Source organism: Pecten maximus, chromosome 18 (genome assembly GCF_902652985.1).
Source record: "Pecten maximus chromosome 18, xPecMax1.1, whole genome shotgun sequence".
NCBI classification, from domain to species: domain Eukaryota; kingdom Metazoa; phylum Mollusca; class Bivalvia; order Pectinida; family Pectinidae; genus Pecten; species Pecten maximus.
Window position 1 is genome coordinate 26,867,056 of NC_047032.1, and position 14,308 is coordinate 26,881,363.

The 14,308-nt window shown below is 37.3% G+C and overlaps 1 protein-coding gene across 1 annotated transcript; it reads left to right on the top strand.

The window, feature by feature from the left end:
* The first annotated feature begins 703 nt into the window (after positions 1-703).
* Positions 704-11,509, top strand: LOC117316693 (myosin regulatory light chain 12B-like). Its single transcript, XM_033871428.1, has 4 exons — positions 704-816; positions 6,405-6,529; positions 9,745-9,985; positions 11,108-11,509. Exons 2-4 carry the CDS (start codon positions 6,428-6,430, stop codon positions 11,332-11,334), a joined length of 570 nt encoding a protein of 189 aa, XP_033727319.1. The 5' UTR covers positions 704-816; positions 6,405-6,427; the 3' UTR covers positions 11,335-11,509.
* The last annotated feature ends 2,799 nt before the right edge of the window (positions 11,510-14,308 follow it).

Genomic DNA, 14,308 nt, shown 5'->3' on the forward strand with positions numbered 1-14,308 from the left:
TGATATCGATTGATTGATTGATTGGTGATATCATAATCGATCTTTGATTAATGAGTGTAGTAACACTTTTGGTTGTTTCAAAGACACGGTTGATTTAAGACATTTCCGTGTAATATACAGGTACTTGTGCAAGTTAAGTGATGAAAAGCAGATCAAGCTACAACTCTGTATATAGCCAGCTACAACACAGAAGACTGAAATATATACAGATGTATGAAATTAAGTCCGATGAGTGCAAAAAACCCCTCTGCATCAATTTCCTGATATAGGACGTCTTATTTTGAAAAAAATATATCTAGTTGCTTTCGTATTAATTATTACCCATCACTTTTTTTGGCACTGTCACATGCACTTATATTGTTAGGTAAACACTCCAAAAGGGAGATTCGTATGTATGATTTAAGCATTAAGTTATAATCTCAAAAAAAAAAACAACAAACAAACAAACAAACTATATGCTTGAATACAAATGGATGAAAGAAAAAGGAAATATTTAAGTAATTTTTTAGTTATGATAATTTCAAACAGAGGAACACGTTATTCGGAAGGGATAAAATATAACGCGTGTGCCATCGGTACCTTCGCGCCTGAACATCAAATCGATATATATCACATGCATATTCCAGAGTCGGACTACCCGTCGGAGGGCCTCTTTGTCAATCGTCATGGCAACCGAAAGAGATAAATTACCAGCATCTGGAGCCAATCGCGCATTTTCTCGTGCCTATCCTCGTAGTACCTAAATCACGCGTTTCCGGTACAGTCAGAGAAACCAAGGGTGTCGGACATTTTGTACAGTTTTACTCCCATACAAAGGTGAGTTTTGACTATAATAGATTGATATATATCTATTCGATCTTAATGTGAACACAGTGTCATCAGCTCGACATAAAGCATAAGTCCAAATATATCTATACACATGCCCAATATATAACATACATGTATACTCTGTCATATCCGAATAGCTGTCTTATATATCATTTCTGACGATTTCTTCTTTGTCATCACAGGGACTTGGTCAAAATTCTCAGCCCACGGTCACACATATATATGTATTGTATGTATCTTACATACATTTTGTATGGACCGTGGTTTGGGAGTTTGTTCAAAGTCTACGTGTTTGTTAATTCATTCACAAAGCTGTTATTTTCCTTATTACATTATTTATACTCGCAATGATTTTAATTCTAGGACACATAAACAATGTGTTATAATCAACGTTTGCTTATAGATACACTAACCGTCCAATATGGTCCTTATCTTATGTGTGATGACTAATGCAGCTTAGGATAAAATTCCTGCTGTTTTACACGTGAGAAAATTTCAGGCTTGCTATCTGCTTCTGTCACGCGAGGCATTTTAAACTCGGGAGAACATACACGCAACGTCCATCTTTAGTTTCAACCCATTAAACCATTTGTCAGATACTTGCTCATAGCTTATCAGATCTCTCGGCACTTGTTGAGTCATTTGAGAAATAGATCGTACGTGAGTGTAAATGTTATCTGGAATTTATGTAACGGGTTTAATGATTCTATTTATCAAATATATAACTTACTTCCATGAGAAAATCAACGAAAAATCCCATTTGCGAGGTTTTTTTTTTTTTTACTACGGAGACAATCCACAAGAACTTACTTTATTACATTTTTACCAGTGAAATATCAAAAATTATTCATTCTATAAAAGTGATATTTTTCACTAGTGAAAAATATCACTTTTGCTGATTTGACCAATCAAATTAATGATTAGAAAATACCAAAATGATTTACCAATCAGAAAGCCCGACATATATGTCAGCACCTGGACAGGGGGAGCTACTTTTTTTGTTTACATTAGGCCTAATTACCATACGGGGTAGGTTTTTCGTTGATAAAAAATGTAATAAACAGAATATCTAACAGTGTCTTCAGTAATACCAAATATATTTCACTCGTGTGGCTAATATTTTGATATTTTTCACTCGTGCTGCGCACTCGTGAAAAATATCAAAATATTAGCCCCACTCGTGAAATATATTTGGTATTACTGAAAACACTGTTAGATATCCTCTATATACAAAGGACAGTAAACAGACCCATGCCATATCAATCGTGTGACGTCATGCATTTATGATGTCATTTAAGTGTTACTGTTAAACATGTCGGTTGCGTTATCGGACAATAACTACCAACTAACAAGGCAGGACAAGTCAGATATTTAGTTTCCTTTGGTCTCAACACCAGATTACAAATATTAATGTGCAACAAATTTCATTTTCACGTTTTCTCCCTTTTTATTAACTGCAATAAACTTAATTATTTGATCAAATTCCAACAGATGTTTTCACATTAGACTCTATTGTCATTATGATACGATATTGTGTATATAATGTCTATGCTGTTATGTAACGTCAGTCGTCAGATTTATATACGTGTCTTGACTCTTGTTTCCGATTCCTTTTTGTATCATTTATATGTTGTATATATGTTGTTAAATGGAAATTGACAAATAAAACACAGTGTGAACTAAATGTCCGTCAATACAGTAAAACTCGGATAAGTCGAAATCGACGGGATCAAGCAAAATATTCGACTTATCCGATGGTTCGACTTATCCGTGCCCGTTTGTATACGGAGACAAAATACCCGAGTATCATCGGCTGTATGCCGAACAAGCGCTTGATAACATGGTAGAAAATAAACAATAAATAACAACAAAGAAATTAATTGTACATGATAACAATTAATCATTTATCTACATGATGTGATATTGTGCATGTTTACACTGGCGGATCAAAACAAAATTCATGGGTAAAATTATCTTTGCCATACAGACACGCGATTTACACACGGAGTCGTACACGTTACAGCATATCCAGATAAGTGGCAGCCATCACAGGAACTTGATGAACCTTCTCTTTTGGACTGTAATAAATTATCAAGTCCCTATGATAGTCATTGTCTAATGATACAAAAATGTACCGGTAGTTAAAATGAAATAAGAATTAATAATAAGTATTATCTACTTTATAGACAAAGATAGGCGATATCTGTCTACTCTATACTATAATGACTTTGCGATTTATTTGTCTTGGACACAGGGACCTGACTATTGGCTACATAACCTATCCCATCTTCGCTAACCAAGGGTTACTCTACGCTAAGCTCCATTTCATTGAAATGGAGCTTAGCGTAGAGTAACCCTTGGTTAGCGAAGATGAACCTATCCTAAATTGTATAGTTTTTAGCTCACCTGGACCGAAGGTCCGGTGAGCTTATGTCATGGCGCAGCGTCCGTCGTCCGTCGTCCGTCCGTCCGTCAACATTTGCTTCAAATCGCTACTAGTCAAAAAGTTCTTATTGGATTTTGACCAAATTTGGCCAGAAACATTCTTGGCGGAAGGGGAACAGATTTTGCATAAATGGTGACTCTGACCCCAAAGGGGCCAAAGGGGCGGGGCCCAATAGGGGAAATAGAGGTAATTCTTTTAAATCGTTACTAGTCATAAAGTTATGAATGGATTTGAACCCAATTTGGTCAGAAACATCCTTGGGGGAAGGGGAACAGATTTTGCATAAATGGTGGCTCTGACCCCAGAGGGGCCTGAGGGGCGGGGCCCAATAGGGGAAATTGAAGCAATTCCTTTAAATCGCTACTAGTCATAAAGTTATGAATGGATTTGAACCCAATTTGGTCAGAAACATCCTTGAGGGAAGGGGAACAGATTTTGCATAAATGGTGGCTCTGACCCCGGAGGGGCCAAAGGGGCGGGGCCCAATAGGGGAAATAGAGTTATTCCTTTAAATCGCTACTAGTCATAAAGTTATGAATGGATTTGAACCCAATTTGGTCAGAAACATCCTTGAGGGAAGGGGAACAGATTTTGCATAAATGGTGGCTCTGACCCCAAAGGGACCAAAAGGGCGGGGCCCAATAGGGGAAATAGAGTTATTCCTTTAAATCGCTACTAGTCATAACGTTATGAATGGATTTGAACCCTATTTGGTCAGAAACATCCTTGGGGGAAGGAGAACAGATTTTGCATAAATGGTGACTCTGACCCCCGAGGGGCCAAAGAGGGGAAATAGAGGTAATTCATTTGAATCGCTACTAGTCATTAAGTTATGAATGGATTTAAACCCAATTTGGTCAGAAACATCCTTGAGGGAAGTGGAATAGATTTTGCATAAATGGTGGCTCTGACCCCGGAGGGGCCAAAGGGGCGGGGCCCAATAGGGGAAATAGAGGTAATTCCTTTAAATCGCTACTAGTCATTAAGTTATGAATGGATTTGAACCCGATTTGGTCAGAAACATCCTTGGGGGAAGGGGAACAGATTTTGCATAAATGGTGGCTCTGACCCCAAAGGGGCGGGGCCCAATAGGGGAAATAGAGGTAATTCCTTTAAATCGCTACTAGTCATAAAGTTATGAATGGATTTGAACCCAATTTGGTCATAAACATCCTTGGGGGAAGGGGAACAGATTTTGCATAAATGGTGACTCTGACCCCAATGGGGCCAAAGGGGCGGGGCCCAATAGGGGAAATAGAGGTAATTCCTTTAAATCGCTACTAGTCATAAAGTTATGAATGCATGTTCTAAAAACAATTCTTGAGGTTTTTCAGACCTTAGAGAGTCTGGACTTCATTAATCTTTAAAGCAGTTCGGATTCCCACACTATAACCATATATAGCATTGTTAGAGATTTACAAATAAAACAAATTGAATATGAACATTATTTTGACATTTGGTCTAATCCAACCAGGTGAGCGATACAGGCCCCATGGGCCTCTTGTTTTTACACCACTCTGTATACTCAAGGTAGCGGGGTATGCCGAACGTTATTCTATTTGAAACTTAAATGCTGTTTTAATCCTTTTATTCTGGTAGCCATTCGTGCAGGTTTTGGAATTAAAACCCCGTTTTTGATTTTTTTTATCCTGATAGCCATTCGTGAAAGTTTTGAAACTGAAACTTTGTTTTTAATCGTTTTATACCGGTAGCCATTCCAGTAAGTTTTGAAACTGAAACTTTGTTTTTAATCGTTTTATACCGGTAGCCATTCCAGTAAGTTTTGAAACTGAAACTTTGTTTTTAATCGTTTTATACCGGTAGCCATTCCAGTAAGTTTTGAAACTGAAACTTTGTTTTTAATCGTTTTATACCGGTAGCCATTCCAGTAAGTTTTGAAACGTTCCTTCTATATAATATAATCATTATGTAGTTTACAACAACTGCAAAACAATTTATATCAACTTATATTAATCACTTGTTGGCCCGGATCTATGAACTCTAATTTTTAAATACAATTGTAATATTTTTTAGAATATAAAATAAACACAGGCGACTGTCAATATAGCGACACGTCGTGTACCTGCAGGTTCAGTACAAGAGGTGAATACGAAAATACATATCATGGTTTTTGTTTTTGTTTTGTGTTGTGGAATGTTTTCGTTTTTTCGTTTGTTTGTTTGTTTGTTTTTGTTGTTGTTTTTTTTTAAATTATTTTTGTTGTTGTTGTCTTTTTTGAAGAAAAAAAAATGTTCTTACGGGTCATATGTTGAATATCTATCTGTTCTACATGATAGTATAGGTACACACATCTTTGACTAACCACATTTTATCGGAATATTTAAAAAAAAATTGATCCCGTTCAGATGACGCATTGGGTAGCGTATGTGTCTTTCACTAAAGAGACCGAGGTTCGATTCCCTGTCCGGATGTGATATGCTTCTAACCAGCTATATCAAGACCCGGGGTATTAGTGGGAAGTAATCCTCAATATACACATATGTATATATACATGTACATGCACCGAGCAAAGTAGGAGACAGACAATGTCATCGTCTTGGTTTCGATAAGACAGAAGCCGGTCGTGAACATGTCATGGCATCTTATGTTATACAGAATTATAATAAATAAATATACAAGATTGTACAATTTCGGGCGATGTTCTAGCCCCAAGTCAGGAGCAAGGTATATAGACCAGCCGTTAGTAAGACACGTGGTGATTTCGGTAGACGCTTTTTAATGCTTTAATTGATGTTCCCCCTAGGCCCGTGCACAGGCGCTTGCATAGAAAATGAGAATTTAAAGAAATGATATCAGTGGTATGTGTACTGTGTAATAGGGTACTTTACCGAGTACACATACCACTGTGATATAAAAAAAAATGAAAATCACATTTTCTATGCAAGCGCCTGTGGGCCTGTGAGCTGGATGTATGATAGCACGGTGTATTATCATATTTCGCCCTATTTTGACAAAACAAATTGTATACTCTAATGATTCCAAAATATTGTTATAATATACTGTAAATATGTATCTTATGATTTGGAAAAAAAATCCCACATGTAACCGGTTTCAAAGTTGTTTTAAAGTAAAGTTGATGAAAGTAAATTCTATTTTGTGTTTTCCACAGCTTATAAATCCCAAGAAGACAAAATGTCGTCGATGAAATCCAAAAAGAAGCACCGGTCTCGAACCCAGAGATATACGTCAAATGTGTTCGCCATGTTTAATCAGGCCCAGATACAGGAGTTCAAGGTCAGTACTCGGGGTCTAAGGCGAAGTGTAAGGTCACGGCCTTTCAAATATAAAGGAATGTATTCTAATGGGTGTGAAAATAGTCTAGGAATGTTCCTATTTAGTTTTACGAATAATCTAAGATATTTTACCAGTCGTTGTACGTACACCATTTAAGGCGGTCAGATCCATGTCTACAAAGTTATATCCTTATAGTTGATCCGTAAATAAACATAGCTGTTGAGGTCTGAAAGTTAAAATAAAACAAAACATAAACTTGAATATCACTAATGTTAAAAAAATGAAGGAGAAGATGTTTTTTATTAAAATTCATAGAATAAATGAAATGTTTTGAGAGTAATAAAACAACACGAATTGTCTTATCAATATATCTACAACCTTGTGGCCCGTACACTTATTCTCTTCCAGAATTTTAATGCCCTTTACAGAGCTTACTCAAAATGCTATCTCCAGCGTTCACGAGGAACGCAATTACATTTGTAGACCTTAACTCTGCATTGCGGTCCCCAGCATCTACGAGAAACAAATATCTCCCATGGTGCACTGCGATCCATGAGGAACGAATATCTCCCAAGATGCACCTTCAAGGGTGCACTGCGATCTATGAGGAACAAATAGGCCTAGGGTGCACTGCGATCTATGAGGCAAATATCTCCCAGGATGCACTGCGATCCCGAGCATGTACGAGGAACAAATATCTCCCAGGGTGCACTGCGATCCATGAGGAACAAATATCTCCCAGGATGCACTGCGATCTATGAGGGATAAATCTCTCCCAGGATGCACTGCGATCTCAGTACGAGGAACAGATCTCTCCCAAGGTGCACAGCGATCTATGAGGAACAAATATCTCCCAGGATGCACTGCGATCTATGAGGAACAAATATCACCCAGGATGCACTGCGATCTCAGTACAAGGAACATATATCTCCCAGGATGCACTACGATTCCATCATATACGAGAAACAAATTTCTCCCATGATGCACTGCGATCCCAGTACGAGGAACATATCTCCCAGGATGCACTACGATCCCATCATATATGAGGAACAAATATCTCCCAGGATGCACTGCGATCTATGAGGGATAAATCTCTCCCAGGATGCACTGCGATCCCAATACGTGGAAAAGATCTCTACCAGGATGCACTACGATCCCAGTATGTACGAGGAACAGATATCTCCCAGGATGCACTGCGATCCCAATACGAGGAACACATATCTCCCAGGATGCACTACGATCCAATCATATACGAAAAACAAATATCACCCAGGATGCACTACGATCCCAGTATGTACGAGGAGCAGATACTGTATATCCCAGGATGCACTGCGATCCCCTGCATATACGAGGAACATACTCTACCAGGGTACACTGCGATCTCAATCGGAACACCTCGCCTCCGTCTATGAGTAATAAATCTCTCCCAATATACACTGCGATCCCTAGCATGCAATCTCTCCCACAGTGCATTGCGGTTCCCTTCATAACACCTCTCTAATCATTTCAGCCGTTGAGGAAGAAAACGAAAATAACTAAAGCGCGGGCTCGGGAACCGAGCTAGGGCTCGGCTCGGCATACACATTTTTACCCCACCTGTTTGCTGTACAGCGACGCCTGTTGTCATAATAAGGAACTTAATATTGTAACTTTCCTTCGGATTTGTGTTACTGTATGTCTCATTCATGTTGTCCTGATGTAGCGGGGTGTAATTTGTCTTAAAATGATGACAATGCCGCTGGGTTCGTTTGATTTCAAAGGTTTTATTATTACTCAAAAACCCACGTTCTGAAACATACATAATAAAACATAATAGTTTCATTCACAAACCATACATCTGTCATACAACAATAGTTCACGCGTACAATTACATATAAATGAATAATATTTCCAACACAACGTTAACACGATAAAATATCACAGATAATGACGATTACTTGGTAATATAAAATCACACACTTACAACACGTACAGATGTATAGTGCATCAACGTGAGGCTAAATACTGCTCACTTCCATGATCGTCATATACCGCACAACAGATGTAAACTACAATAATAAAGTATAGTTTTCACACTTGTACAATAGTTTCAATATGAACACTATTACATTTATAAAAATATCTCTGCTGTACGATAACCGTGTACAGTACATATACGTATATTTATTCAAAGTATTAAAAATATGGAAAACATGATCTTATCACTTATAACTTTCAAATATCATTCTTACAGAAACAGAAACAGGGCAAAACAACTAAAGAAAGATATCAAACTTACCAATACAGGAATACGACTCTATATGGTGACAGATGAATTCGAAGACCTAGCTCCGGCTTCAATGACGTCGAAATTCAAATGTACCGAAACACAAAGAAACAAAGACTAAAACCACAGATAGGAACTTTCAACCAATCAAACAACTTTGTCACAGTCACATGTCACGTTCGTTAGTGAAATATACTCACAGGTACAAAGACATACACATACCAATATACAAACACGCGCACGGGATCGCCGGTAACGAATATATATACGCACGCACGCAGGTAAAAGGTCGCGAGGGCCTCATACCTCAATAATAAATACCTTACATATTTATTATATTTTATTAATAATTATCACACATGTACATGTATACATTTCACAAATATCAAACACTTTATTAAAAATAACCCTATTACACTGACAACAACAATTTCCTGCCGACTGCTAGTTGAATCGGAACAGTAATCAAACTGTTGACATTGACGCTAATTATACAGAAAAAAGAACAACAATCAAATGGCATTTGGAAGTTAGAATAAAGAAAGAAGCGTTATATCATAAGCAAGAGTAGATACATACAATGAAGCAGTATCGCTAACAACAAACATCTCATTAGAATAACTATAAATTATAATGAAATATAATCATTTGGAATTATGAATGGCACGTAAGAATAAGAAATTAGAAATTGGATTGAAATATAGGCATTAGGAATGAAGAATAGCAAATAAGAATAAGAAAATAAACAGTTCGAATTTGGACCCTGTCGGCGTCCCATAGTGCTCTGCGATTCCCGGCATGCACTTTGAACCCGATCTCTCCCAAATTGGGCCCCAATCTCTGTCAGAGTGCAGTATTGTCCCAATGTCGTTCGATATACAGGTGCATGTATTTATCAAAGAATTTGATTGAAGGTTCACTTGGTCACGTTCTAATTTTCATTCGACAGGAAGCCTTCAATATGATCGACCAGAACCGGGATGGCTACATCGATAAAGATGACCTTCTTGACCTGATGACATCACTAGGAAAAGATCCGTCAAATGAATATCTGGAGAAAATGGTGAACGAGGCCCCGGGCCCTATCAATTTTACCATGTTTCTGACTCTGTTCGGAGAGAAATTAAACGGGACCGATCCTGAAGAAGTCATTCGGAATGCATTTGCTTGTTTCGATGAGAGGAATGCAGGTTAGTTTTGAATACATATAGGTATACATTACTGATTAAATGAAAATTGAAACGTATTGATTGACTTAAAACTGTGGTCTTTTCATTTGGTGACGTCATGGTAGAAAACAAGAACATATTGTAAACAAACATTTCGGCCAAATCCGTCAAGAATTGGAATATTGGGAGCACAAATACTCTCCTTTAGTACATGTATCTTGCGCAAGGTATTCACCTCCGTAAAAAAACTCGTGTATAATAAATAGTATACCCCGAAGTCATTCGTACACATAGCAAAATGGGGCCGCACAAATAGTAACCACTGCTACAGACAAATGTAAAAATGTTTTAGCCCACCATCATCAGGTGGGCTATTCAAATCGTCGATGGTCCGTCCGTCCAACAGGCGGCCATCTTTGACAATTGAAGATTTGATTGTTATAGATATTATTGAAAAATACTGGAGGAACATTTCTCAAACGTCATACGTAGGTTTCCCTTCGTCCCTAGTTGTACCCAATCAATTTTGAGGCTGATCGAGATAGCAAAACGGCAGACACACAGCCATCTTGAACTTGGACCGGTAAAATTGGAATCGCGACTTCTTGAAAGTTACTAAAGGAATATTTCTTAGATTTCACTTATATGTTCCCCCTGGTAGTTAGTTATGCCCAGTCATTTTTTGAGTCTGATCAGGGAAGTATAATGACCGACAGGTAGATATCTTCCATTTTGACTGTTTAAGTTTGTTATATCGATTTTTCGGAGAGTTCTTAGAACTTTCTTAGATTTCAAATGAAGATTTTCCTAAAGTGAGGGATGAAAGACGGGAATAGTAGGACCATTCAATTCTGAGATGTTTTATTTTCCCAGGGGGTTAAATGTATTCTATAATGTCTGAGAATGATTTCTAGAGAACACTCACCGGTAACAACGGTATGTGGTCATCATTTTTAGCATTATACTTTATAAAGGAGACGGTGAGCTATGACGATTTAACTAACTTATTGTAATTGTGCTTTGGAAAGAGCTTTTGTATATCTTTATTTTATTTTATTTTTTTTTCGTTGTGATCCGAGAATCAAATGATTTCTTGAGAAGCGGAGGTTTTCCATGAGTTTAAGTATTTGTTTTCTATTGCAGGATACATTAACGAGGATTATCTACGTGAATGTCTGATGACCATGGGTGACCGTTGGTCAGAGGAGATGGTGGACGAACTCCTACACGGAGCCCCAATCTCTGGCGGAATGTTCGACTATGTCGAGTTCACAAGCATGCTTAAACATGGAGCCAAGAAAGATGACGATGGCATTCCATCACTTCCGCCCGACCAACAGGCCTTCAATCCGGTTCAACCCTTGTCGTAGGGGAGATAAATCGTGATAGTATCTCAACAAAGGCATTGTGTATTCATTGTGTTCTGAAGGGGTAGTGATGTCCTCCTGCAAATAACTTCGAAGACAGATTTGGCCCGAGATAAACAATTGCACCTGGGACTGATGCTAGCTTTATTGATAATTAAAGGGTAGATAAAAAAAAAAAAAGAAAAAAAAGCAAAACAAAACAAAACAAAATAAAAACAATAATATAAATACCTTGCTTTCAGAAGCCCCAAGTTTCCTCTGGCCCTGACACCAGACTTGGATACTCTGATGTCTACTCTATGCCAACGATTTCTGTCCGAATCTACCAGACCAGAAGAACCCTACATGAAAATCAAAACGGAGTTACGTTTGTGTACCAGTTATCGCAAATACTCCTAACAATAACGAGGTTGGCATACACGGGTGCATCTTCGCTAGCCAAGGCTTCTGATTACGTTACACACGTGGAGTGTAACGTAATCAGAAGCCTTGGCTAGCGAAGATGACACGGGTGTAATCTGTCCAGAAGTACAAATGTCGGACTAGTACAAGGCTTTTAACGCAAGTATTAAAAACCATAGCTTATAATATATATAATTAATGAAGGAGGAAACGCGTGCTAGTCGATTCTGGACAACACATACATGTAGATATGGAGTAAATTCCATAGATATCCATTATAGACGATGACTTCAATGTGCCAATCGATATATTGATACTGCTGGGAAACAAGTACTTTATTTATGACTGCAATGTTCATATTTTATTTACCGTCTGGGGCCAGTTTTATCAATACTCCTTAACTGCAGGCAATTCCTTAACTTCAAATTTTTCGTAGGCAAGCATTGCATAATTCAAGATTTTCTCCTTGAATTCTGTAATGCTTTGGGGAAATTTAAGTTAATGAACTTTCTTACGTTAAGATACGTTGACGAAACCGAGGCAAGGTGGTGTATATTGTATACTCATCAGTAAAATGTAGCGTTTTTTTTTATTATTTGTTTGTATACTAATCATAAATCGTTTTAAAGTAATTCATCACTGCTGAACTGTTAAATTATAACTCTCAAAACTAACAATTTTTAGCTTTGGGATTTATCGATCAGTGATCTGGAAATAATGACATTAATGTATATCAATTAAAAGCTGATCGAAATGAACAGCAAACTACAGATACTTGGACTTTGTGTCAATTCCTTGTGTCTCGCGTCCCCGTTAAACATTGGCTTGTTTTATTAAATGTTCGGGGTAAGTGCTCCTGTTAACAAATTAATGGAAAATTAATACATCTCAACGTTAAGTGATTTTATTACCCGATTTGTTTTTAGAAATTACGACGGATATTTTGTTTTCTGAATTCGATGTTATATTACTCTAGTATATATAGCGCTTTTATGATCACTTAGTGAACGCATGTATCTTTTATTTGCTTTTTATTTTGTATCAATACACAGTAATTAAAGTATATCCTTGATAGAAAGAGAAACACAGTGACTTGGATCATAGTCAAACACAGGGACTTGGTTTAATACACACTTATTAGAGTATCGTAACGATAAATAGTCAAACACAGGGACTTGGATTAATACAAATTTATTATTGTATCGTAACAATAAATAGTCAAACACAGGGACTTGGATTAATACAAATTTATTATTGTATCGTAACAATAAATAGTCAAACACAGGGACTTGGATTAATACACATTTATTAGAGTATCGTGACAATAAATAGTCACAGGGACTTGGATTAATACACATTTATTAGAGTATCGTCACGATAAATAGACAAACACAGGGACTTGGATCAATACGCACTTATTTAAGCATTGAACTGTTACCAAATGGTAGTATACAGTCGATATGAATACAATTTGGGTGACAGATAAATAGAATGTCGCCCGTTAGGGCGACATGAAATATTTATCTGTCACCCAAATTGTATTCATATCGACTGTATACTACCATTTGGTAACAGTTCAATGCTTATAGGCCTATTTACATTCATAATTTTATTGTATTTACTGTAGCTTAAGACGCGTTTAAATTTGCCGCTTCTCCTATCACTGACGTCATCAAGTTCAAATACCGGAACAGCCGAAATTTCCAGAAGGAATAATATAGTCCCTCATGTCGTTAACAATAGCAATCACATGAAATGCTTTTTGCACAATTTGGCTTTATATTATATTTTATAAACGTTTGTAGATATCTTCAAATTGTTCACAATTGCATAATTTCTGATTGTTTAAAAATAAAGCCGTTTTTCGGCGCATGATATACAGTTAACATTTAGAAGTGATGCGGCGTTGAATGGGTACTGCACAGGACAGACTCGATTCCTCGGAAACACTTATGTTTCTATCGACTGGATTTACGTTATTTTCAGAGGAATATCATCTCTTAAATTCTAAATGAACGTCGTCTTGACAGTAGGTGAAAACGATTCCAAGGATATTTCATTAGAAACAGAATCCATTCTAACCGGTCACATCAGTGTCGCTAACTTAGCAGACGATGTTCAACTTCAATGGGGCTTGATTTTGGAGTAAGGTAGGCCTTTGACATCAGTGAATAACCACATAACTATAATTAAGTATGCATACACAACCAGAAACCATGTCGATACTGCCGATTTTTCGCAAGATTTTTGTTTAGCATTTCTGACAATTTGACAACGAGCCCCTGTGTGACGACAGTGACAATTTGATTACTTCCTATAGATCAGGAATAGAGCTTATAATAATTTTGTGTCGAGTCGGTCGACTTCATTTTTTCTATTATTAAATTTTACTCTCATAACTTGCGTTGCTTTTTTTGTGGTGGTTTACGTAGATCAATGCTAGCATTCGAAATCTCTCCTGGCCGAATGTAACTGGGGACCATTGTTTTGACCAGCAACACCTGGGGCTGTATCCCTACTCTGACCGAATCACTGTAAATTGTAGTATACACTCTGATGAATACAATTTGGTTTA

Bases quoted from the DNA above. Each gene is read 5' to 3' on its own strand.
- LOC117316693 (XM_033871428.1), top strand. From the start codon at position 6,428: ATGTCGTCGATGAAATCCAAAAAGAAGCACCGGTCTCGAACCCAGAGA. The intron at 6,530-9,744 runs GTCAGTACTCGG...TTCATTCGACAG, and splicing joins CCCAGATACAGGAGTTCAAG to GAAGCCTTCAATATGATCGA. The intron at 9,986-11,107 runs GTTAGTTTTGAA...TTTCTATTGCAG, and splicing joins TTTCGATGAGAGGAATGCAG to GATACATTAACGAGGATTAT.